General features: G+C 46.2%; 3 protein-coding genes across 3 annotated transcripts; 2 read left to right on the top strand and 1 right to left on the bottom strand.

The window, feature by feature from the left end:
* Positions 1 to 666: 666 nt before the first annotated feature.
* Positions 667 to 2,652, top strand: CCR75_006819 (uncharacterized protein; the record flags this gene model as incomplete). Its single annotated transcript, XM_067964886.1, has 1 exon — positions 667 to 2,652. One exon carries the CDS (start codon positions 667 to 669, stop codon positions 2,650 to 2,652), a length of 1,986 nt encoding a protein of 661 aa, XP_067814674.1.
* A 1,011-nt stretch (positions 2,653 to 3,663) lies between these two features.
* CCR75_006820 (uncharacterized protein) lies at positions 3,664 to 5,202 on the bottom strand (the record flags this gene model as incomplete). Its single annotated transcript, XM_067964887.1, has 5 exons — positions 3,664 to 4,020; positions 4,065 to 4,169; positions 4,223 to 4,307; positions 4,367 to 4,647; positions 4,711 to 5,202. 5 exons carry the CDS (start codon positions 5,200 to 5,202, stop codon positions 3,664 to 3,666), a joined length of 1,320 nt encoding a protein of 439 aa, XP_067814605.1.
* Positions 5,203 to 10,850: 5,648 nt separating this feature from the next.
* CCR75_006821 (uncharacterized protein) lies at positions 10,851 to 11,150 on the top strand (the record flags this gene model as incomplete). The annotated part of the gene is made up of 1 exon (XM_067964888.1): positions 10,851 to 11,150. The coding sequence occupies one exon, from the start codon at positions 10,851 to 10,853 to the stop codon at positions 11,148 to 11,150; it is 300 nt and encodes a 99-aa protein (XP_067814603.1).
* Positions 11,151 to 25,070: the final 13,920 nt, after the last annotated feature.

Below are 25,070 nucleotides of genomic sequence, written 5' to 3'. Positions count from 1 at the left end.
CTTAACTATAAACTAATACTAAACATGTAAATGAATTCTTATCTATCTTATCTTGTAACTCTCTTTGATTACTTCTACAGCTGATTAGTCTGCGGAATAAATAGACATAATGGTCTATACCTATTTATGGATAAGAATTCAGGAAATTACTATATAAAGTAATATCCTCCAAATATTATCTACCTTTTAGATAATATATTAATTAACAACCTTTAAGTGTTAATTTCATGTAACGATACACCCCGTTACAGTACCGTTACATGAAATTAACGCTTAAAGGTGATTAATTAACATATATTGTTTAAAAGGTAGATGACATTTTAAGGGAATATTACTTTACCTAGTAGTATTCGAAGAGCTTATCCATTGGTAGATAGAGGCCATTATTTCTGCTTTCTCCGCGGTCCAGTCATCGCTGGACGCGCGCAAAGAGAGAGACAGTAAGACTTTTATTACGAATTTTGTATTTTTTTTAATTAAGTTCGAACTTAAAAACGGAAATCTGGAGAAGGCATAGTAATTAAATTGTATTAGTTGTCTTTTCTCATCACATATTTTACATAAATGCAGCGGCGGAATTATAAAAAATATATTGCATTTTAAGGTGTTCCAAAATCTACCCTTTTTACACGAATGTAATTCTAAGCCATTCATTCGAAGCTCTTCATGAGATTCCACGACTTCAAGCCGGCTCTGTGCCCCGAGATTCTAGCGGAGACTGATGCTCTAGGTTTCGAACATATGACGCCTGTGCAGGCGGCTACGCTACCGCTATTTTTATCAAACAAGGATGTGTGTGTGGACGCTTGCACGGGCAGCGGCAAGACGCTGTCTTTTGTGCTGCCGACAGTGCAGATGCTCAAGACCAAGCTAGAAGACGGCAGTATCACCACGGCACGCCACTCTGAATTTACTAGGCTCGTAGCGATGATCATTTCACCGACGCGGGAGCTGGCGCGTCAGATTTTTGAGTGCGCCGAGAAATTCTTCGCCAGTGCCCTGGCCAATGTGCAGCTGCTGCTGTTTGTGGGTGGAACTAGCGTGGAAGAGGATCTCTCACTTATTCGAAGTGCCGTAGGTAAGTGCTTAGTTGTAATTGGAACTCCCGGTCGGACTGAGGACCTGCTGAACCGCTGCGTGGGGTCCAGCGTCGATACTCGTGAGTTCGAAATGCTGATCCTGGACGAAGCTGATACCTTGCTGGACATGGGGTTTGAAATTAGCCTAAATAAAATATTAGAACATCTGCCAAAACAAAGGCGTACCGGTTTATTCTCAGCTACACAGACGCAAGAGGTCAAGGCGTTAGCTCGTGCAGGTCTGCGGAACCCAGCCACAATTTCCGTGCAGGTAGCAAACAATACACAGGTGACTCCGGCGACCTTAAGAAATTACTACTGCTTAGTAAATCATGATCAGAGACTTTCGGCGCTGTACCACTTTGTGCAGTCCAAACAGGGCATGAAGCTTATTGTCTTTTTTTCGACCTGCGGGTCAGTGGAATTCTTTAGTCGTGTGCTCGAGGAGCTACTTAAGGGTGAGGTTGACTGCTCTGTAGTGGCTTTGCATGGCAAGATGCCGCAGAAAAAACGCACGTCGAACTATGACCACTTTTCATCGCTAAAATCTGGACTGTTGGTATGCACGGATGTCGTGGCGCGTGGTATTGATCTTCCAGATGTGGGCTGGATCGTGCAGTATGATCCGCCACAGGATCCAAACTTTTTTGTGCACCGTGTCGGTCGTACGGCGCGTGCAGGACGGTCTGGCTGTGCGCTTTCCTTCCTTTCTTCTAACGAAGACGCGTACGTGAATTTTCTGAAGATTCGTAAAGTGCCGTGCGAAGAGATGTCGCTGCCTCTTGACACGATGGAAGATGTTTTGCCTAAAGTAAAGTCGTATATATTGGAAGATCGTGATTTACTTGAGAAAGGTACAAAGGCATTTATGGCGTTCGTGCGGTCCTACAAAGAGCATCAGTGCCAATTCATTTTTCGATTTAAGGAGCTTGACTTGAGCGCTGCCGCGCGCGGCTTCTGCCTGCTTCAGCTACCTAAGATAAATGAGTTGCGTAATGTATGTATTGATTTCGAAAAGGCTGGAATTAATACTACAGACATTAAATTTAAAGACAAGGCTCGCGAAAAGGAGCGTCAAAAGAAGCTGGTAGCCATTGCCAAAGAGAACGAAGCCCGAGAGAGACAAAATGCTGAGATGCGTGAGAGAAAACGCAAGTGGCCGCTTGAGGAGGAAGATCACAAGCACCCGCGTCGTCGCGAAAAAAAGAAAGGTTTGCACCAGCAGATCGTTGAGGAGTGGGACGAACTGGCTGAAGAGGAAAAGCTTTTTAAACGGATGAAGAAAGGTAAAATTACAACGGAAGAATACGAAAAGGCGTTTTTCGGAAAAGCGGAGAGCTCTGATAAGGAGGAAGAGGACGAGACCAAAGATAGCGGCATGAAGAATATGTCCAAGTGGCAACGCTCGGAAGAGAAACTAAAGGATCGATTTAAAAAGAAAGAACAGACAGTACAGAAGACGGCGGTGCAGAAGCGTGAAGCTGCGAAGCGCGAGGAGCGTATTCGAAAGCGCAAGAAATCTCAGCACGTTCAGCGCGCAATGAAGAGGGCCCAACATAGGGCTCGGCGCTAGTTATTGTATGACATTAAAATGATGATAATATTATTTGAGACGAAGTCTACTACTTATGAGTGCCACAGCTGTCTTTCGTTTGTATACGGTGATAATTCTTGTACTTGTAGCAGACCGATAAATACCGCTTGTATAAATGTCATCTAGATGCCTTGTTGCTGCTTTTAAAGAGACGGCATTGCGTTTCGAGCGAGAATGAGAATGTCAAGGAAAGTATTTAGCTACCAAAACCCAGATGTTTTAACTATGTATCGTTGGACGGCAGCTTTTTAACGTTTAAGGTTCGAATGCTCCGTCAGAATTGCATCAAGATGAATAGCTTCAAGAGCAGCGACGCGGATTAAGTTTAGTGAAAAACGACCCGTTCAATTGTCAACCGATACCATTTCGTGATGCATATTAAGGGAAAACTGAACATTTTCAGTGTTTCTAACTCTCTGTATCAAGAGCAGTCTATTTTTATCTATTTGCACGACTTTCAAAAACAGACGTGTAAGCATATGCAGCAATAATCAAACACAATTCGACAAGCGCAACGACTACTTTCAACAATTTTATTGCTTGGCATGCTTAAGCTAGAAAAACAATGAGAGCTATTGCATCGAGCACCGCAGACTTTGTCGCCAGCTCTTAATTGATAAAACTGCGAGTCGATCAATTCATAAATGTTGCGGAAAAAGCTACAATCGTATGCCCCAGACACACAGACCAACGGAGTTTAATCAAACGAAGTGGCGGTGTTCTTTAACACTCGTTAAAATATCATTATCGTCATGTGAATGGGTCGAACATAACTACATGGCGTCAATTTGTCGCCACAATGAAGGTACGCTAAATTTACTATAGAGGAAGGTCAACCTCTACGCAATGGCAACGGCCATTTAAAATGCATTTGTCAAATTAATTAAGGATTAGAACTTTACACTAAGCAAAACTAAATGACTCCATTTTAATATTGTAACCATGTGAATGATTGCTGCTATAATTGAATCGAGAAACAATTACAGCCAGTTACCATTCGTTTTTGTGATAAAGTTTACCCTTGATGCTTAGCTTGGCTGAATTTCGCGATCGTCGCATACTACCAGATTTTTGACGTGCTTGCCGATCGCGTTGCACGCGCTGCTTGATACTTTGATTTTCGATAGGAGCTATGTCCTGAGCTTCCTCATCGCTATCACCACTACCGTCATCATTATCGGACGCATCGGTCTGGCTGTTAAGAGTTATCGCCTCAATTTCGTGTTCATGATCGTCGCTGCTGTCACTCTGATTTTCGCCCTCGCCTTTTTGCTTCCTGTCACTATCACTTTTATCAAGGTTTTGGTGCGCCGAAAAAATCGAGAGCTGAATAAAATCGATACATAACTTGAAAAATAGGCCAAATAAATAAAAGTAGAGATAGCACTTACGTCGTGCACTTTTTCGCCAAACTCTTTTCTAAAACCGCTAGCCTCCACATCATCGTCCAATTGAATGAATTCGTCCGCTACAATGTCTTTTAGTCTTGGAATGCGCTACATTTGCAGAGAAACTACAAGGTGAGAAAAATTGACACAAGCTTTATTACTGGCTCACTGACATCAGGAGTGTATGCACCACCTTGAAGCCTAGAAAAGAATTTTACAAGTCCGTGCACATCGCGGTCAAACAGGCTGTATGCGAGAATTTAATCAGTTATTTTTTCGCGACAAAAAATAAAGACTGCGCTTACTCAGCTGCGTTTGGATGCGACGTCGATATCATTTGCGGAAAATCGATCATGGTAATTTTACCATCGTGACCGATCATAATGTTAAACTCGTTAAAATCACAGTGCACCAGCCCATATTCGGCCAATCGCACCACAATCGACATTGACGTTTCGTATGCATCTTTGGAGTTGGCAAGGCGGCGCACTTGGTTAAGCGGGCAGCCATCGACGAGGCTCATACAGATTGCGTGGCGATTGCAGTCAATAGGTGTCGGTGTCGGGAAACCACGGTCGTAAAGAGCCTACAGATGTATAAAGCCACGAGCTGAATAAGCAGAAGACCTTATCGATCATTGCGATCTCACCTTAAGAAAGGCGTATTCTTTCATTGCCGAAAGGCGCGACATATAAAACCAGCTGACTGACTTGCGATTTTTTAGATAGTCTCGCTTTGACTTTACCGCACGGAATGATGTGCGTCCAAGACGATGAAACTTCATGGCCACCTCTGTACCGTCCTCTTGCGTAGCCAGATAGATATCAGACTCCTTCCCAACGCCTATCTGGCGGCCCAAACCCGTGATATGGCCGCGCTGCAAGAAAACACGCAGCGCGAGGAAGTCGTAGCCACTATACGTGAGACGATACCCATCGTACGCGTTGCCGTCGTGCGCTATGAGTTTGTTTCGGAGCAGATGCGATAGATTTTTTTGCAAACCGCCGTGACGCAATTTGGCAATGCAAGTGATTAATTCCACCGGAACCACCTCGTGATCCTTCATACCCATTTCAATGGCTGTCAGCACTCGAAAATGTTCTTTCGTCAAATAGCGCATGGCGGTCACGTCGAGCTTCATGGTCGTCGACAAACTGTCGCTTTTTGACGCCAGTCAAAAATTTATGATGTGTTTGCTCAAAAATTGCTGAATTTTGATGAGACATGTTTTTATTACCCAATTCAATTCAGAATTATTTTTGGTATATTTTGTTATTCTACTTGCCGATAAATTTGTGCATGACAAGTTAAAACTATTTTCAGTACAATAAACTTAGTGAAAAGCAAATTGTCATGCTTCAAATTCAACTGAAATGTTAAAAACGTAAGTTTGTTGACAATTGTTATCATCTTTATTAATCTGTATGATACCTGCTAAAGAGATGGTAGCGCGAGCCCTGAGCTTTGTTCATTTGGAAATTGTAATATACATATTTCGCAACCTATTCATCAGGCTGGACGGAATGTAATACATTATTTTTTTCTTACTGACGTTTAAGCTAGATAAACAAATACACTGCAGGTTTTTCAAAAATATTACCGAAAATATTTTTTTTTATGGTAATACGACAATTTTGGTAAGATTTATTTTGCACTTGCCCACCACTAAGAGTGGAGAACATTTTAAAACTAAATGTCTAAGAGATATCATATTTGCCGCAAGGTAAAAACATTTTTTTGTGGTAAATAAGACATACTTTTGAAAAAATTACGATTTACAACGTTCATATTGTTAAACAATATCATTTTATACTTTTTATTATTTTCTGTTATAGAAAATTGCAATTATAATTCCTCTTGTAGGAAACATTTTTATGTGAAGGTACACCCGACGTGCAGAGGAGTTTTAAGTAGCTGAAGAAGTGTAATGGGGCACACATCGGTTGGAGAACCGTTGTTGTGGTACATTTACTTTATGGGTAAAATACCCCTTTATCTAATTTTAAAATAGTTAGTTACTTAAATCCCATTTATTATGGGTAATAAATGTAAAGGCAATTTTCGAATGGCCAGTTCCAGTCGATGTGGTCGCCGCCAGATATAAATCTGGCGGCTAAAATCTATTTTTTTAATCAGCTAGGGTAAGGTTTTAGATTTAAATAACTCAACAAAATTCAGTTCCCCTTTTGATCTTAAAGCGTTAAGTGCCTTCCTAAGGCTTGCGCATTGATCTGTAAGAGATAGAAGCCTTTCTAAGGTATATCCTCTTAGGCAATGGTTGCACTTGGTTCTACGAACCCTGAATCCCTTGAACTAGAATTCCTTGAGCTTTGATAGCTTGTACGACTCTCTGAGTTGTTAAACCCATTAGTTCAATAGAACTACGTGACTCTCTGAGTCTGAAAGCCTTCCTCTGACTTTAGGAGCGAGGTAGCTCCGTTACACCTGGTAGCACTCGAAGTCAATCTACGCCTGAGTCTTTACAAGACTAATTTCTCACGAAAATGGAAGAGGTTCCAGAATTGTCAGAAGCACAACGCGCCGCTTTTGACAAGCTCAAAACCTTTTTCGGGCTTGAGCAAGTGGAATTTATTATTTCCAAAGGATCAGAGGTCCTGCATGCAAGGCTTGAAGCCTTCATGCGGTACGAAGCCTCCCTGATCGGTCAGGTACTGGACCATTTAGCGGCATCTATGCCACCCGGTACATCTCTCTACCTGACTCAGAGCCGAGGGCTCGCCCTCTAACTGTAAATGTCAAAACATTTGAGGGAAAAGAGGGAGAACATCTCCCTTTTTGGATTAAGCAGATGGAAATGTCCATTGATTTCGCCTTGTTCTTAACAGAACGGCAAAAGGTGGCTATGGCCATTTCCAAACTTGGAGGTAGAGCCATGGAATGGGCACTATCGTTCAGCACGTCCATAAACGACGCTTTTTTCTAATGGGGTTCACTGAAATAGCAGATGACGAGCATGTTTGCACAGCCTGATCAGGCTTTTCGAATGCGAGCACGGCTCCTAGCGACTCGACAGGGTAAAAAAACCATACGGGACTTTGTACAGGAGTTGAGAACTCTCATTGCATCTATGCATCAAGAACGGTGCAAGAAGAAATTGTAGTGACCATCTTTATGGGGGTCTCAATGAGGGCGTTGCCCGGACAGAATTGTTCCGAACTCATCCGGCTACGTTCGAAGAGGCAGTTGCCATAGCGCTACGCGCCGAGTTTGACTTTAAGTCTGCTCGCGTTAGCACGCCTGTTTACCGAACAGGCTCTTCAAGCACATGGGTTGGGTTCCGTCTAATAGAGCGGAACCTATGGATTTAAGCCTCGTTGATGAAGGAGAAGAGGCTCTTCAAGCTGTGGTGCAGCATAAGACCATCCCTAGATGTTATATGTGCGGAAGCACGAAACATTTACGCCCTGCATGCCCTCTTCAAAATTCGCGTAACGCTCGAAAGAGCTCCAACTCCGACCTATACCAGAGATCTGGTACGGTGCGGGAAAACGTCGATACCCAGTAGGTGCGGGGCGCCCTACTGGGGAAGACCTAGGCTCTGTTGAACCTCAAGGAGGTGAGAATAAACAGAACCTAGCCCCGATTAGCTCGGAGCTCAATGGCACGGGGCGAGAGTACAAGCCTGGCTTGCTAGTCGCTCAAGCGACTGCAAAGGGCTTTGATAAGCCGTGGTCAATTTTAATTGACTCAGAAGCGTCTTGCAATTATGCTCAACGTCTTTACCTTGAAGGAAGTCAACAATACGTTGAAACGCTTAGAGCGCATGAAGGTGATACAATCACTGTTCGATTAGCGACTGGGACTCGTGACACTGTTCCCAAAGTTCCATTGAACTTAGGTATAAAGTTTCTGGACTTTGACAGTATGGAACGCTGTCTCGTCCTTGATTTGGATTCGAGATATGATCTCATCCTTGGTATGGCCTGGTTAGAACACCATGTGCCATGGATCGATTGGAGGTCTAAGATCTTAGGCGCCACGCGCAATGTTCCTAGCAAAGTTTGGAGAGTCATGAACCTACCTTTGCTAGGCAACAAAAGCGCTTTTGGCGCGGTTCATTGAATGAGTCTGTCAGTGTTTTAGACATTGGCATGTCTGAGTTAACAAACCATAATGTTAAAAACATTAATTCTGAGCCCGACTCAGCAGAAATAAGTGGAACGGCACGTACTCCGTCGAGTGACACTCGTTATAATAAGGATTCACTAAATTCTGAAAGCATTGTTGGCCTAAGGCCGAATAATCAAGGGTGCAATATCCCTGAGATACGTGGAGTGGCTTGTCTAAGTCCACCGAGTGTGGTCGGCCGAGGTGGCACCATACTGAGTGTCAATAGTGACACTATTGGCAGTTCGCCAGGGCATTTTGGGTCAAACCCTCCTAATGCACGTGAAGCGACACGTAAACGTTCGCTGAATAAGGAAGTTGAGTTACCTAACTCCTTGTCGGATGACGAATTAGACACCATGTCTTGTATAGAACCAATACAGCCTGGAAAACCCGGGGACGTCAATGTCCCGGCCTCTAAGAGGCGTATTGTCTCCACTCCAAGACAGGGTGGACACGAAGCGTGTATACCCTCACAAAGTGATACGAGTGAGCAAGTACATACGCTTGTAAATGGCGTAACCGGTAACATTGAGGGGGGATTTAGCCTTGCGGCAATCCCCTCGTTACATGCTCTTTTAGAGCTAGACGAAATGTCTATTCATGAGCGCGGTCGAGCCTTAAAAGCTGGTGACTTATCTGAAATGGTGGTCATTCGACCTATGGTTGAGTTAAACTCATCGTCACTTCTCGACGAAGCTGTGCTGGATGACACAAAAGCTGCACTTAGTGCGCGAAGTGGGTCATCGATCCTTAAAGATCCTACGGATCCTTTTTATTCCTTAATCATGGAATTCCAAGATGTGGTATGTAATAAATCACCATCTTTTACCTCCGGATAGAGGTGTTCGTCATGAATTGACTTAGTTCCGGGAACCAAATATTGTGTCACAAGACAATGGCGTTTACCAAGGGAGCAGTGTGACGTCATTGACGATTTCTTCCGTGCTAAGCACGAGGCTGGAATGGTACGAGAGAGCAAATCTCCTCATTCGACACCGACATTTTGTGTCAAAAAGCCAAATGGTAAATGGCGCATTGTACATGCTTATAATAAGCTTAATGCTGCCACTATACCAGCACAAATCCCCATTCCTAGAAAGGATGTTCTTCAGAACAATATGGTGGGATGTACAATGTACAGTGCATTGGACTTAGTCGATGGTTACTACCAATTGCTCATGCGAGTTAGTGATATTCCGCTTTCAGCGGTTAGCATCCCAAGCGGCATGTTATGGGTGTGGCTGGTTATGCAACAAGGGCTTTCCAACGCCCCGGCAACATTTAATCGTCTAGTGACGCAACTGTTTCGCCCTCATCGAGGTTATGCACATACTTATTTCGATGACATTATTGTCCATAGTCGTGTGGAGCAGGGTCGGTCGGATATAGAAAACCATTTAGACCATTTGCGAGCAGTGCTCGAGTGCATGCGCACAAACAAATTGTATGCCAATGCATCTAAATGCATTTTTGGCGCAGCCGAAATTCCTTTATTAGGATGCTTCATTGGAAAGCGGGGCTTTAGAGCGGATCCCGCTAAGGTAAAAGCCAAAATAGACTGGCCGGCTCCTAAAAACCAAAGGATTTGCGGAAGTGGTTGGGTCTCGCCAATTATTTACACAAATATAGCGAAAATTACGCTGATATGGCATAAAACCTATTTTAACCAATCATAAATGCCATCTCTGTAGATATGCACTTCAATGTATTGCAAGCGTATTGTTCTAAATCATTTGTATCTTGGATGGCGCTAGCCGTCATCCCTTCAAATGTGAATGCACTTATGTGCATCACATACACAAGGGTTGGTCACAAATGTGCACCACACCCGACTGCTGGGTCTAATTACTATTTTTTTAGTAATTGTCCATCCCCTTAAGTACACCAAGGGTACTTATTGGGGACTGTGTAACATTAGGGCGACTTTAGCCCGTTACACAATTATACGGCATCATGCAGGTTCTGATTATCTCTGATCCTAATTTTGTGTTGTGCAACGGTGTCCGTTACATAAACACAATTTCCTTAAGGAGAATAATAAAAGATACTATTCAAAAGGAAATAAATGAAGATATACAAAATTATTATATCGTATTTTTTTGTACTTAAAAGTTCCAATATTAATAAATTTAGTATTATTTGTCGCAATAAGACATTAGTTCGTTGATTGGCTAATTAAAGTTAATTCGACCCCACCTTGTGATTGAGATTTGCAGAAAAGCACGAAGATAGCGTGCAAATAAGTTTACAGGTATATACTACTATTAACTTCATCTGTTTTTCTGATATATACGCCAGCGAATGTACATGAAGTCAAGATTGAATATTCTCTCCACTATCCAAAGGCTCTCTAAAAGACTTTTGAAAACAAATACTGTTTACGAAATAATAGCTATTACCTACGAGCTTTTCATTTACTAATTACCTTTCCTCTTACAGTCCCATTCACGCTAAATAAAAAAAGAAAATGGAAGAAGTAGCAAAGGAAGATATTTGTATGTTACACACCGATGCCCCCCCCACTAATCAGGAAATGCTACACCTTCAAAAATGACTAAGGAGGACTGGGCTGTGTATAAACCGCAAAATAGGATAATCGCTTAAGTACTCTATATGAAAATATAGCTTCAATGCTGTCTTTAATATCCTTATTATTCTATGGAGTTACAAACTCAATGCGTTGAAAACGGCATTTTTTACGGTATCCTTTTTGAGTCGCATGGCTTGAAAGCACGTTTAAAATTGATGAAAGCTACTAACAAAGATTTGCGACAAGCGCTGAAATTGTTCCTGGCACTGAATATCATCGGCAATTTTAGCAGCCGCCGGATAGCTCCAGGAATACGAACCGATCCAGGGTCGTCCTCGGAGGGTATGTATGATACCGAGAGCTATCATGCCTCAGGTAGGATGATTCGGTCGTGCAAACAGTACGGTCTCTTCTCAAGCCTGAAATAAATCATTTAGATCAAAAGACCATGCCGCTATTGGATGCACTTTACGAAATACAAATAACAAAGGCCGAAACGGCCGAACCATATTTAAACAGCTGAAGAAGAGTATAGTGTAGCCTTTTCATTTGTTTCCGCATCAGAAGTCAACTAGTAATTAAAAAGCTGAGAGCCATATTTGTCGTCATTCGCAGAGGGATCAGCTAGTGCTGTTTTGTGGCGCTTCATAAGTGACCTCACCGTACATCGCTCCACACCATCTGGCCAACGAAGAAAGCAGTTTTATCTTTTTCTCGCACGTGCAGCGAGGTGGCTAGAAGGCGCCTAACACAATAAGTTGTACTCTTATACAGTGACGTCACGGAAGCGGTTGCCCGTCTTCTCGTTCGTACTGTGTATTAGGGAGTAGCCTTAAGACTAATTTATATTTTATATAATTAAATTTACAACAAATCTTACAAAAGATTAGTTTCCAACTCTGTAGATGCGAGCGTATATTATTCTATAAATTTCAGTTTGCAGATGACGTCTCCGTCCTAGACGTCATCCAGACGCGAATCGTCTAAATTCAAACACTAGCAAACAGTAATATGCACCTGTAACGTGGTATATCGTTGCATGAAATTAACACTTAAAGGTTGTAACGGGCTAAAGTTGCCATAATGTTATACATTTCCCGTTAAGTACACTTGGTGTACTCAAGGGGATGGTCAATACTTAAATTTAATAATTAGACCCACCACTCGGGTGTGGTTCACATTTAAGACCAACCCTTATGTATGTGATGCAAATAGGTGCAATTCACATTAGGAGAGATGACGCCTAGCGTCATCCGTTACTCGAGGTATCTAGAAAGATACGCTCGCAATACATATTAGTGTTATCTACAGAGATGACATTTTTGATTGGTAAAAATAGCTATTTATATTTAATAAGATAATATACAAATCAGTCTGATAACTACTTTCTAATTAGTAAGTGCGCATGAGGAGCCGGATTACCGCTCCCGTGACGACACTTTACTAGAGTACTTAATGCGTTGGGTGAGGTCGCTAAGGCGCCCCCAATAACTACCTCACTGCACGCAAGAGAAGTTGGTTTAACCGCAAAAAACTGTGTCTAAGTACAGCGTGGCCGCATTACGACGCCCCCGCCTACAGTTGGTAGCACTTGAAATTCTTCCTACGACCCGCATCTCTGCGCGTGTACATGAGGATGGGCCTCAACATCGATTGGGCTCACCCCCCCCTCCGAACATCATCGGGAGGTAAACATGGCGCTGGGACTTGGTGAACAAGCCCTGGCCAGGCTGTTGGGCAGTTCTACTAGGCAACATGTTGCTCAGTTGGAGCAGTTTGAGGCATTCGTGCTCAGTCAGCGGAGAGCCGCGTCCGAGGCACATAGCCATGTTGCGGCGGAGTCCGTCACTCAGACTCAGAATGAGCTGATGCATGAGCAAGCTCGGAGCGAGGCTCTCAACAAGACTGTTGAGATGCTCTCAACAAGACTGTTGAGATGCTCTCTGCCCGGCAGCATCAGCCGAGGCCCAATCGGATGGACCCGCCCAAGTTCGATGGAACTGCAGCGCAGACGATTGTCCACTGCCTGTTAGCCGTGGGGCATTGCGGTGTCGAACAGCTCATCGAGGACAACAGCCGGATGGTGTCGTACGTCATGTCCTATTTGCGCGGTAAGGCCTCATAGTAGGCTTACTAGGCGCTTATGGCGGACGTTGAGGCGTTCCCTACATGGGCGATCTTTAAGGAAAAGACTCGCGCCATGTACCAGCTGCCGAACAGCGAAGTGTTGCCTTAGGCGCGCTTCTTTGGAGCGCGACAGGCGATGCAAGAGATGCGCTCGCTGTCGGCGCGCATTACCGTAGGTCCGATCGCTGAGCACATTAAGGTGCCCACGTTTATGAACGGACTACAGCATGGCCCATCGCGACAGGCTCTTTTTAGAAACATGCCGTCGACGATGGAAGAGGCAATCAAAATTACCTTGGTTGAGGAGCAATCCTACAACAGTGCCTCGGCGACCGCTTGGTATAAGCCGTCGGCGAGAGGTCAGATGCCACTCCTATGGAGTTGGGAAATGCAGACGTGGTGTATTATAAATGCGGCAAGCGCGGCCATATGATGGCTCGCTGCTATGCCAGGGTCCCTGCTGGGGCGAAGACGCCCAGCAAGAGGACTCCCTTCCCAAAGGGCGATGGCAAGAACCAGCGTTCGAGACGCATGAGTCCTGCATCGACCACTGAGGGGTCAGGAAATGCAGAAGCGCAGTGGGGGCGGGATGCCCTACTGACGTGGACTCTGAAGCTACCCCTAAGTTTAGAGTTGCGGAACAAATGGGTAGCATAGTTCCTGAGGTCTTATAACTTCGGACTTCAACCCTATAGCGCTCAATTAAGAGGCTACGCTCAGGTGATGACCCTCCTAGTGAAATCGGGTGCATCACAAAAAAATTGTAAAATTCGCGGCTCTAAGAAAGAGACCAGGGATGTTCGAGTCGCTTTGCCAGGATGTCAAGCGAGAAGAGGCGACCGTTCGTTTATCGAACGGCGCACTCGTTAAGTCTGAGAGAGTTTAGGTGAAACTCGCCTTCAGCTTTAGTGACTTCTCTTGTAAAGAGAAGTTCACAGTGCTAGGTATAAAGAGTCCGTATGACCTCATCCTAGGCATGCCGTGGCTGGCAAAACACCAACGATTGTAAGACTGGCGTACACGCACAGTTGCGAACTCTACGCAGGACATCGGAAAGGATGTGCTCCTGCGAGCGTATGCAACAGATGTCGTGTCGAACACAGTTTAGGGTGCGTTGACGAGATGTCAAACGTCACCAATTCCTACCCAGCTCGTGGAAACTGAGGTAGTGAAAAGGGCAATGACGAGAAGTCATGTGTCCCGTAGTCCTGTACAGAGCCGGGAGCCTGTGGCAGTAGACAGCGAGCTGACAGGAAGTCAAGCGTCGCAAGACCCGACACAGTGCTTAGAGCCCGGTGCGGTTGGAAGGGGTGCGTAAGTCAGGAGAGCAACGGCACCCGCTTCCCAGACAAAGGTCGTGGTGACTCGAAGAACGAGTACCCGACAGATTAGGACGGACAAAGGCACGTCTAAACGAGTGACTTTTGGATCAGTCTCTAATAAAGAGGACGGGCCTTCGAACGAGGTGTTCGAGGCCGTCAAAGACGAAATTGCGGAGGCATCCTCAGTTGAGGTGCTCCGACAAGGCTTTATATCTGCCGAGGAGATAGTAAATCTCCCGGAGATGTCGTGGGATCTGTTCCTTGCCGAAACAAAGGATGGAAGATCCACAAAATAGTTGCACTTGTTCCAAAAAAGAACTTGGTAGACTGTTTCTCGTCATCCACAATGGCCGAGAGCGTCCTAGAAACGGACAAAAAGAAACGGCTCGCTGCTCAAGGCTGGGATGCCTTGAGAGACAGCCCGTTCTTTGAGGTTCTGTGGAAACATCGCGATGTGTTCCCAGAAGAAGTGCCGAGCCGCCTACCAGCAGATAGGGGTATCGAGCACGAAATAGACCTCGAACCTGGCCCAAGAGTTGTGTGGCCAGGCACTGGCCGTTGCCGAAAGAACAAGTCGAATATATCAATGAATTCTTCGACAAGCAAGCCAAGGCGGGACATGTGCGTGAGAGCAAGTCGCCTCACTGCAGCCAGCAAGTCGCCTCACTGCAGCCCGAACTTTTGCGTGCGTAAAGCCACAGGTGGTTCACGCTTGCAATAAGCCGAAAACGGTTACCATTCCGACTCGGTTAAATGTCGCCGGTGCGGTTTTCAAACCTTGGGGCATCACAAGCCACTCCCAAAGCATACCAGTTGGGGTGCTTACTGCCGTTTTGGCTACATCGGACTCTCTTTTGAGTACCTGATAGTAGCCATTTTTCAAATCCAACGCAAAAAACATGTTGAATTTCCCATGAAGTTCAACAAGACATTTTTCTGCGCGATTGGCGTTTGCGCGGTGGCTCACGTGATGCGTCAGCACCGTGCCTACGCGCCCCATTACTTTGACGATGTATTCGGGCATAGTAGGGCCGAGGACGGGCTGAGCGCAATAGAGTCGCACAAGCGTCATTTAGACGCTGTGTTGCAGTATTTCAAGGACGCATAATTGTACGTCAACTTGCAAAAGTGCGTCATAGGGGTCCCTGAGATACCTGTGCTGGGTTACATCGTAGGTATACATGGTGTACGAGCAGACCCAGAGAAGGTAAAACCAGTAACGGAATGGCCAATCCTACGGCACGTGAAGGATTTGCGCCAATTTCTAGGGCTCGCTCATTACTTGCATAAGTATAGCAATAATTATGCCGAGCAAAATAAACCAGTATCTGACCTCCTTAAAAAGGACGCAGTGTGAGTTTGGTTAAAAGAACAAGAAGATGCGTTCACATCAGTGAAGCAATCTCTTGTAGAGGCACCGGTCTTGGCATTGCCAGACGCGGATAAGCCGTTTAGCGTCGTCTGCCGATGCAAGTAATTTTGCAGTCGGCAGCGCGCTCATGCAGAAGGATGACGACGGCTTTGACCGTTTCATATCTTATCAGTTTCGGCTTTTAAAAGCCGCGAAACTGAATTACCCTGTGCATGACAAAGAGCTACTTTTAATAAAGTATGCTCTTGTCAAGTTTCGTGTGCACCTATTGGGCACCGAACCATTTGTGGTTTATACGGATCACGCATCACTGCGGACCTCAATAAACTCACCGCACCTCTCGTCTAGAATGTCAAGGTAGCTCACATTCTTCTCTGAATTTAATTTTAAAGTTGAATATAAGCCGGGTAAGTCGAACGTCTTGGCTGACGCTTTATCGCACAGACCAGGCTTCGAGGTAAGACACCAGGAAAGTGTGTCTAGTGCTAAAACCCAATTTTAGCCGTCAACGTTGGCAGCCATAAAGGCATAAAATTATAGGCTCACCCTTCCTCCTATATGAAGACGCACCCGTATTTTACGTGGGTCGTCCGAAGCGGTATGTAGACCCAAATGAGGTCACATATCCTTATCTGTCTAAAGCGACCGATGGTAACGCCGACTGTGAGTCGAGTGTCGTTCGGGTCAGGGGGACGTTGAAGGCAAAAAGCTATCGGACCGACTCCTTCCACCACGAACAGGACTTGTAGAGCGAGGGTCATCACGCGAGTAACGCCGATCCCTCAGCATTATCCTCTCAAAGAGGTCCAAGCGAGTCTTCAGGTGTTCTCAACCCTGACGAGCCTTTTTTCGTACATCAACGGCATCCGAGATCAGTCGCGATACGTGACCCTCAAGATCCGCAATACGTCGTTCAGCAGTGCTTGACGCCTGTGACTGAACGGACGAAGGTAAGGCAGCCGCGATTATTTGAGCGAGATTGCCATTTCTATCGGGCGCCCCTGCACTAATGGATGCGGGTGGGAATCAACGCTTCCTTGTTGGAAGGTTGCTTGCCCACCGCTCCGTGAGGCAAGGGTATCAGATCCTCGTCCAACGGAAAGGTTACCCGAAGAGTTTTAACTTTTGGGAACCAATCGAAATCCTACGTATTGATTTGCCCGGCTTGGTGGCTGCCTATGAAAAGGAGCACCAGCTCAGGACTCTTTGCTAGTCTCAAATGGACTAGCAGAAGTAGCGTTGTGAGGAGAAACAGGGGGTACAGTACCGCCCATAATTTCTTTACACGCAAGCGGGCGAAATGAATTCGCTGCGACCGCTGTTTCATCGCATCAGAATGCGGATGAATGCGGCGCAGGAATATCGCCTCGTATTGGTCGGGCGTTTCATTCGAACGCAACGCGACCGGTATCGGGAAAATACACCCAAGCCTTTTTTTCTTGAGCCCTCCATGACTTAAAGACGCCATAATTATTTGTGCGTCTACAAGAGCGCACTCTAGGAGCGACGCTCTTGGCCCGTTTAAACGAGGCCATTTAGATGGAGGGGGCATCAGTGATATAACACCCGTATTATAGCCACGTTCAAAACGACTGGCTTGTGACACCGACTGAGCACGTTCACGTGTCGTCGGCGGAGCTTTAGGCTCCAAATCCTCTATGTCAGAACCATTATGGATTATGGTCTGAGCATAAGGCGTTGTGTTTATACCCAACGGAGAAGCGGCTGCGCCTTTATGGGCAGCGCTCTCATTATCTGTCGCTGCGCTATCCAGCGCAGACGAAGAGACAGCATTCGTAAATGCTGCTGTCTCCATGTTGTGAGCCATAAGAGAAGTTTTTTATAGGCAATAATGCGCCATCATCCTTTCTCATGAGCTCGTTGTCCGCATCACTACTATGAGGTGACGGCAACGGTGTCGGCTCATTGTAGTCGACTATGAGCGACGGATCAGCATCCTCACTGATAAAGTGGGATGGATCCTTTAGCCCCGTAAACGCGACAGCAGCAGTAGCTGTTGGCGTTTCGACTAAGGCATTGGACGCGGCCGGCGAGTATATGCGGCGCGTGCGCTTAGTGCAAGGTTGAGTGTGCGTCTTCGCAGACGACCCACCAACATCGCCCCTTTTAGGTGGCATCTTTGGCGCCGTGTATGGAAACACAGGTCGCTAGAGTGATTGAGAGAAGTAGCGGCGCGTAAAGCTGCTCCCAGTTCCTCGCTCCTCTTTGACGAATTTAAAATGCAGATTCGTTCTTTAACGCTAGCGTCATCCGTTACGCGAGGTATCTAGAAAGATACGCTTGCAATACATAAGTGTTATCGATAGAGATGACGCTTTTGATTGGTAAAAAACAGGTATTTATATTAAATGCGATTAGATATAAATACCTATTTTTCAGTCTGAAAACCACTTCCTACTTAGTAAGTGCGCACGAGGAGCCGGATTACAGCTCCCGTGACGATACTTAACTAAAGTACTTAGTGCGTTGGGTGAGGTCGCTAACGCGCCCACCACAACTACCTCACTGCACGGAAGAAAAGCTGGTTATACCGCTTCCTCGCTGTGCTAGGGTGTGTGTCTAAGTAGAGCGTGGCCGCATTACGACGTGCCCGCCTACATTCCTCGTGCGAAGTATGACATGGTTATCGACACTGGACGGGCGCTCGCGAAAACACGGCGCTTCAGGAGATCATGGCCTCATTTTCCGGCAATAAGCATGGCAACGCATTTCTGGAAGCACTTTTTGAGAGACACGAGGTCGGCGGTCAGATCGCCAAGCTCCCAGGAGGCAACCTCGCGTGAACGTGAAGCTGCAGGAGGCTTGTCTGTAACGTGGGGGCACCAAGGTGAACATCCTTGGTAGTGTCTACATGTTAATGGAGTTTGACATCCTTGGCGGCAAGTACTTCCTCGTAGTCTCGAATGTCGACTCGAAAACCGATACTGACTTGATCATGCGGCGCTTGTTCTTGCTTGGGTGCAAGCCCGTACATGACACCTGTCGCGAAGAGATTGCGACTGGCATCACCTCGGCAACTTGGCGAATGTACTTCTTGTTGAGTTCATGTCCAGTGCACTGTCGGTGCCCAAGTGTTGTTGAGAACAAGCTTCACCCAGCACACGGAAAGAATGCTCCGTTCGCGTCGGAGCCACTACCATTCGGCTATCCTCGCATAATGGTATTGATCTGGGCACGACTGACAGCGTCTGTCTTTCCACCGCCTGAGGCGGTGCCTGAGACTGCTCGACAACAACAGCGTTCGAAACCGCGAACGTACGCGCAGGATGTGACTGCACCTACGTCTGCACGTACAAGTCCGCCGACGATGCCTAAGGAGACCTCTCTTCAAAAGGTAGTCAAAGACGGATTTAAATGGGAATGCCAGCCCCAACAAGGTGGTCTGCATGGCAAGCCAGCCACTACCCAGCAACTTACAGTGACGAAATATAATCACTCCAGTGTATTGTCGATTTCGACTATTCAAGGCTCCACTGGTGCGGTCACTCCGCCTGTAAGCGCTAACGCCGGGAAGAAAGTCATGCTGCTGCTGAACAACAGGGCGGATGATGGCTTCATCTCCCCTTCGAACAAGAAGAAGCGCGGTCCGCACGCGATTGACAATCTCAACCTGTTGACCAAGTCATTGAGCAGCCGCTAGATGTTATCGCAACCTCCAACTACTTCCACGCTCTTCAGACAATGGAGGCCAAGTTCGAATCGAAAAATTTGACTGCCGACAAGCAATTCGGAATTCGCCATTTTTAGCCTGGGGATGTGGCATGTCCAGACGACCTGAAGGCCTCGACTGAGTCTTCCTTTTTCGTCGAGAAGCATCATACGAAGATAAAGCGGGTGGCCAAAGCGTCTTCAGTCCTTGAAGTAGCTGAATCGATGCTGAACGACGAGTATACGGCGCTGCTCAACATCCTCCTTGATTATCTGACGAATGCAGACGCCCAGGTCGATGGGGTGCGATAGCTGCTTGACAAAGTTACGAACCTTGATCACATCACCAAGAAGGCGATTACTGCTCCTCTCGCCTTCAACAGCGCTCTGTTGCTGAAGATGGCAGCGAATGGTCAGGAGATAGCGGAGGTTGAACAGTTGCATGCCATCAACCGCATACTATGTACAACGCAGCCTAATGTCGATCTTACATTCAGTACGAAGGGGGAGAGGCTGACGGGCTCGTCGGTCTCATCCAAACGCGACGATATCTTAAAGGTATGTGCCAAGTGGTGGATGTCATCGAGTGCGATCACAGAGCTGTCCCGCGCATCGAAAGCTTTGAGCACGCTCGAGCTCATGCTCATGTGTATTGCGCCAACGATCTTCTCTAACGATCATTGGATTCAGTATCTCACTGGTCGACCAATCCAGTGGATCCCGGCGCACCACACGCGACTGCTTCACCCAAACATCCTAATTTTTCTCTTTCGGTCTGAGCTTGGTTCTCACTACATGAGCCAATGGCGGGAGGTTCAATGGCAGGATCCACTTCTAGACGACATGGAGCAGCTTTGGCAGCTCAACGGGTTTTACCCGGACGACTCTTCAATGCTGCAGCTTAAAGTCACCACCGACGGCGTTGTGATAATAGCAGGAGACTTGGCCACTCGTTGCTAAGGCCTCTTCATCTACAATAACCTGAATGAAGTATATCAGTGTTCTTATCGCAAACACGAACGGCATTTAAAAGAAATGGCATCTCTATATTGAGAGCATGCTCTCAAAGTACTCTGTCTCATGTATCCAAGAGACCAAGTTTGGCGACCGTAAGTACCTCGCTAATTTCAAGTTTCATCGTGACTCGAGCTTTAACCACAAGGTCTTTGTGAATGACTTCTACTATCACCTTCAACAACCGACACGTAGACGTAGCAGTGGCGTGCTCACCGTGCTGCGATCCGACTTTCCCTGGCTTCGACTCTACGATCGAGATCCCCAGCCTGTCAGTCGCAGGACCTTACCTCGTCGTCAAGGTGATGGTTGAGGGGGCGCTCATACACATTCAAAACGTGTACGCATCATTTGATCGACAGGAGATGCGACACTTTTTCTCGAGCTTGGCCACAGAAGAGTTTCATGATCAAGCGACCCACCTCATTCTGCGCGATCTCACCACTTCCCTTGAGTCGAGACTCGACTCCTCCACTCCAGACTGGAATAACGATCCCAGCCGGTCCAGTTGTCTTCAACTTTGCCAGCAAAGGTGGGGGTCGTTGATGCATGGCGGATCCCCGTTGACACTACGCGTGTGTTCACTGTTCCTCTCTCACGGAAGAGTAGACTGGATTACATCCTGCTAGAAGAGTCCTTCTGCGATCGCTTTTATGCAGCTTCCAAGTACCTTTTACCGACGCATGCTGGAGATCACCTTGCCTACAGTGTGACTTTTAGGTATGGTTCCCAGTTGCATGGTCATGGATACTGAAAATTTTCTCGCTATTCGGTGGAGTACCCTTTGGTGGTATCAGCAATCGCAAAACAAGCCGACCTTATCCGGGATAAGCTGCGCACTGCGTCGAACCATAGTAAATACTGGGAGACATTGAAAGTGGGTATCAAGGCCCAAATTCAAGCTGTGCGGAAAATGCTTCGAGCACAGGACACTCAGGCTATCGAGGAGGCTCGGATACATCTGGATCGTGCCGCTGTCCGGTATCGTGTTGTGGGTCAGCCGTTAGCGCAATGTTGTTCGCATTACAAAGAGAAGAGCAACATGCGGCTATAGCAGAGTTCCATACAACACGAACTCGACAGGGCCCGAGAGATAGTAGCCTTGCTCCACCAACAAGGCGCACAACACACGGATGTGTTGAGAGAACAGGGTGCTTAACAATTAGAACTGTTGAGACAGCAGCATTTACATGCTGCTAGCGGGCCGACGCTTCCACGTCGACCCGAAAGCTTAACGCTAAAAATCTTTTAATGGCAGTCGAAGGCGACTTCCTTTTAAGATAGTTCGCTGAATGAGACGGCGCCATTAAGGCTCCGTATCAATGATGATGCGACGAAAGTGAGATTTGGCATGTCCAACTAAGCTGAATGTGCCAAAGCTTGGGCCTTGGGGCTCAAGCTTCATGACCCGTTGGTGTTTGGGTCGTATGAGGTAGTTAAGACCCGGCTCAGGCAAACATTTGAGCCACCACGTGCCGAATTCAGGGCTCGAGCTGAGCTCCTGAATTTGAAGCAGAAAAAACGTGACCTTCACGCTTATGCCCAGCATACACGATACCTGGTCAGTCGTATCGTGAGTCATCCAATTGATGAACAAACACAGGTAACTGTGTTAATTGAAGGTGTTGTAGACGGTGCTGTTAATACCCACCTGATCCGGCTTGAATTAGAGTCGTTCGACCAAGCGATCTCTATAGCGGAATAGGAGGAATTCAGTCTTAAACAGGCTTTTGTCCACTCTGGACTTTATCGTCCTCCGAGACGTCAAGAAAACGGAGGGCCAGGACCTATGTAGTAGAGAGCAAGAAACCTCGCTCTTCAAATTACAAACGATTACAAAAATCTAATATTTGTCAAAAAACGGGCCACTACGCCTATGAGTGTGGTGCCTTACGGCCAGTGCCTAGAAACACTGACCAAAAAGCTCCCGCGAGGAATTACGGAGGTCGCGGATCCAACGCCGTTGCGCAATCGCAACGGCGAGGCGGATCGCCAAGAAACGGTCAGGGTCAGTAGGTGCGAAGCGCACTTCTGATCCAGCAACGTCAAAAGAATTTGCAGGCCTTTTGACGAAAATTCTCCTCACACACAAACATTGTGTGTGACTGCCCCGGGCGATGGGGTTAACCTCATCATCTTGAAAGTTATAGTGGCAAATAAATTGTTCTTAAGTCTCTAGTCGATTGTGGGGCGTCGGACAATTTAATTCGACGCCAATCGCTAGAAGATCGCACACTCGTATTCATTGAACGCAATATACCTATAACGAGGATGACAGTTGGTCTACCAACAGGCGCGTCTGTAACAGTAAAGAAACGCGTAGTTGGTATCCAATACACGTTAAAGGGTAAACAGTACGATGATGATTTCATCTTACTTGATTTAGATGACAAATTTGATGTCATTCTTGGATTGTCATGACTCCGAAAGTACAGCCATGCATAAAATGACAGCATCAAGCGGTGACGATGCCTGTCTCGTTCAACAAAGGGTCACCTGATGAACGTCTTGGAGTGTTCAAAAGCGTGTGGATGTCTTACGAGTGAGTGCGATGGCCTCACTTGTGGTTCCGTCGTGTGCACGACTGCACTAGACCTCAGGTGAATACCCATCACACTGTGAGTTTAGATCCTGACGGCGGTCCACAAGCGCAGGCAGCGTCGAAGTTTGACCACTCGAATAAGTTGAGTGGTACGAAACAAGAATGCTTGCTTAGAAAGCAACAACCCAGAAAATTTGAAACGCCTGTCTATATGAGGCAGTGCAAAAGTCCTTGATCGACTGGAGAGTTGATCGTAGAGGATCTTGCTGTGAATGCGCAAACCACAGCTAGAGGGAGTTTGGGAGGATACTCCCCAAATAAAACTTCTGGGAATAAGTCCCCGAGAACCTGCGGGAATTAAGCCCCCAGAAACTTGCGGTCAAAGGTTCATACGTACCTTTGGAAATAAGTTTCAAATTGAAAACTGACACCTTAAATGTCCTAGTGAACAATGGATCAAGTGTAGGCGCTTATACACTTGATCTGATAGCGCCTCCGAATTAAACTTCGAAGATAACTCAACTGCCAACGCTTGAGCCAAAAGGTTTTATGCATGATCTGCGTAGTGGCAAAGTCAAGCAGATATATGTATTTGTTACAGATGACAACTACATGGCCGATATTCGGTCGGCAATAGTATTTCCTGAGAACGAACGGGTTCTCAGCAGCTCATCGATGAACGAAAGTGTTCTCAATAAGAATACTAGGATGGAACGATTTACGTCTCAATCTTGGGAGTCTTCGAAGACAAATCCTTTGCGTGAAGATTTGATCGAATCAAGGATGTAATCCCTGAGTCCGTATCGTGCGAGTTGCCTAAGGATAAAGGCTTTCAACACGAGATCGACCTTATTCTAGGTTCGAAATTCTGTGTCATGAAGCAGTGGCCATTGCCTCGTGAACAAGTATTAGCGATCGACAATTTTTTTGCCGATCGCTTGGCAGCGGGTGATGTGAGGGAGTCAACCTCCCCAATAGCTGTCCGACCTTCTGTGTGCGTAAAGCAACCGGAGGGTGGCGAGTTGTGCATACGTTTAATGAATTGAACGCTGCAACGGTACCGCCTCAAAGGCGGTACCAAGAAAAGACGTAATCATTGATGGAATGCAAACGAATACCATTTTTTGGTGATGGATCCGAGGGGTGGATTCTATCAGGTGATCATGCGTGAACAGGATATTATGTTCAGAGCAGTAAGGTCCCCAACAGGAATGCTATGGAAGTGGTAAGTTTTGCCACAGGGGCTTAATATTGCCCCTAATTATTTAACAGATGTATAAACGATCCGTTGCGATCGGTGCACCGACATAGTTTGATGACGTCTTCATTCATAGCAGAAACATGAACGGAAAGTCGTACGTTGAACTACATCGTACCCATGTCCAAAAGGATCTTACACTTATGCATAAGTGGTATGCAAACCTCAAGAAGTGTAACTTATGCGAAACATAAGCTGTATGCAAATCTCAAGAAGTGTATATATTCGCTGCAAGCGAAATACCACTTTTTGGTGCACTGTGGGTAAACAAGGTGTATTTCTTGATCCTAAACAGATCAAGGCGATCATTGACTGGCATGTACCAGTCGATGTTAACGGATTCGTAAGTTCCTTGGCCTAGCGGCATACTTACGAAAGCACTAGCGCAATTATGCCGAAATCACATCCCATATTTCTTGTTCATTAAAAAAATGGAAGATGGTATTTAAACGCTGATAGTCAGCATTTCATTAAGGATATCACGCAAAGCTTGAGGCAATCGCCAATTTTGCGATTGCGGACAAAGACAGACCATTTCATGTGGCCTGTGACACCAGCGATTTCGTAATCGGCTGTGCGTAAATGCAACATGATACTGACGGCGCAAAGGGCGTCTTCTACTATCAATCGCGTCAGCTTCAATGAGATAGAGCGTTTATCCAGTGCATGACAAGGAACTTCTTGGCATGAAATATGCACAGGCTAAGCTTAGGGTCTATCTCGTGGGAGATAGACCGTACATTGTTTGTACGGACCATGCGTCTTTACGCACCGCGTGAACAGTCCACACCTCTCGCAACGAATGGCGAGTTGGTTGTTTTCCATCCTGCCATTCTTTGTCAGGGGTGTTCGGCGTGGAAAGAAGCCAGGAAGACTTGACTTCGTCGCTGATGCCCTTCCGCGCCGGCCCGATTTTGAGCCGGCTGCACAAAACAACAGTGAGGATGAGCCAATTGTTGCAACAATGAGTGTTCTGTCGTCAACATTACTTGCCGACGTTAGAAGAGCTTATCAAGAAGATATGGCTCTTTAAAGGTTGATGGG

Source organism: Bremia lactucae (genome assembly GCF_004359215.1).
Source record: "Bremia lactucae strain SF5 chromosome Unknown BlacSF5_NotPlaced_200_SHOA01000120.1_2678225bp, whole genome shotgun sequence".
In the NCBI taxonomy this organism is placed as follows: Eukaryota; Oomycota; class Peronosporomycetes; order Peronosporales; family Peronosporaceae; genus Bremia; species Bremia lactucae.
This window is presented reverse-complemented; position numbering and strand designations above follow the sequence as displayed.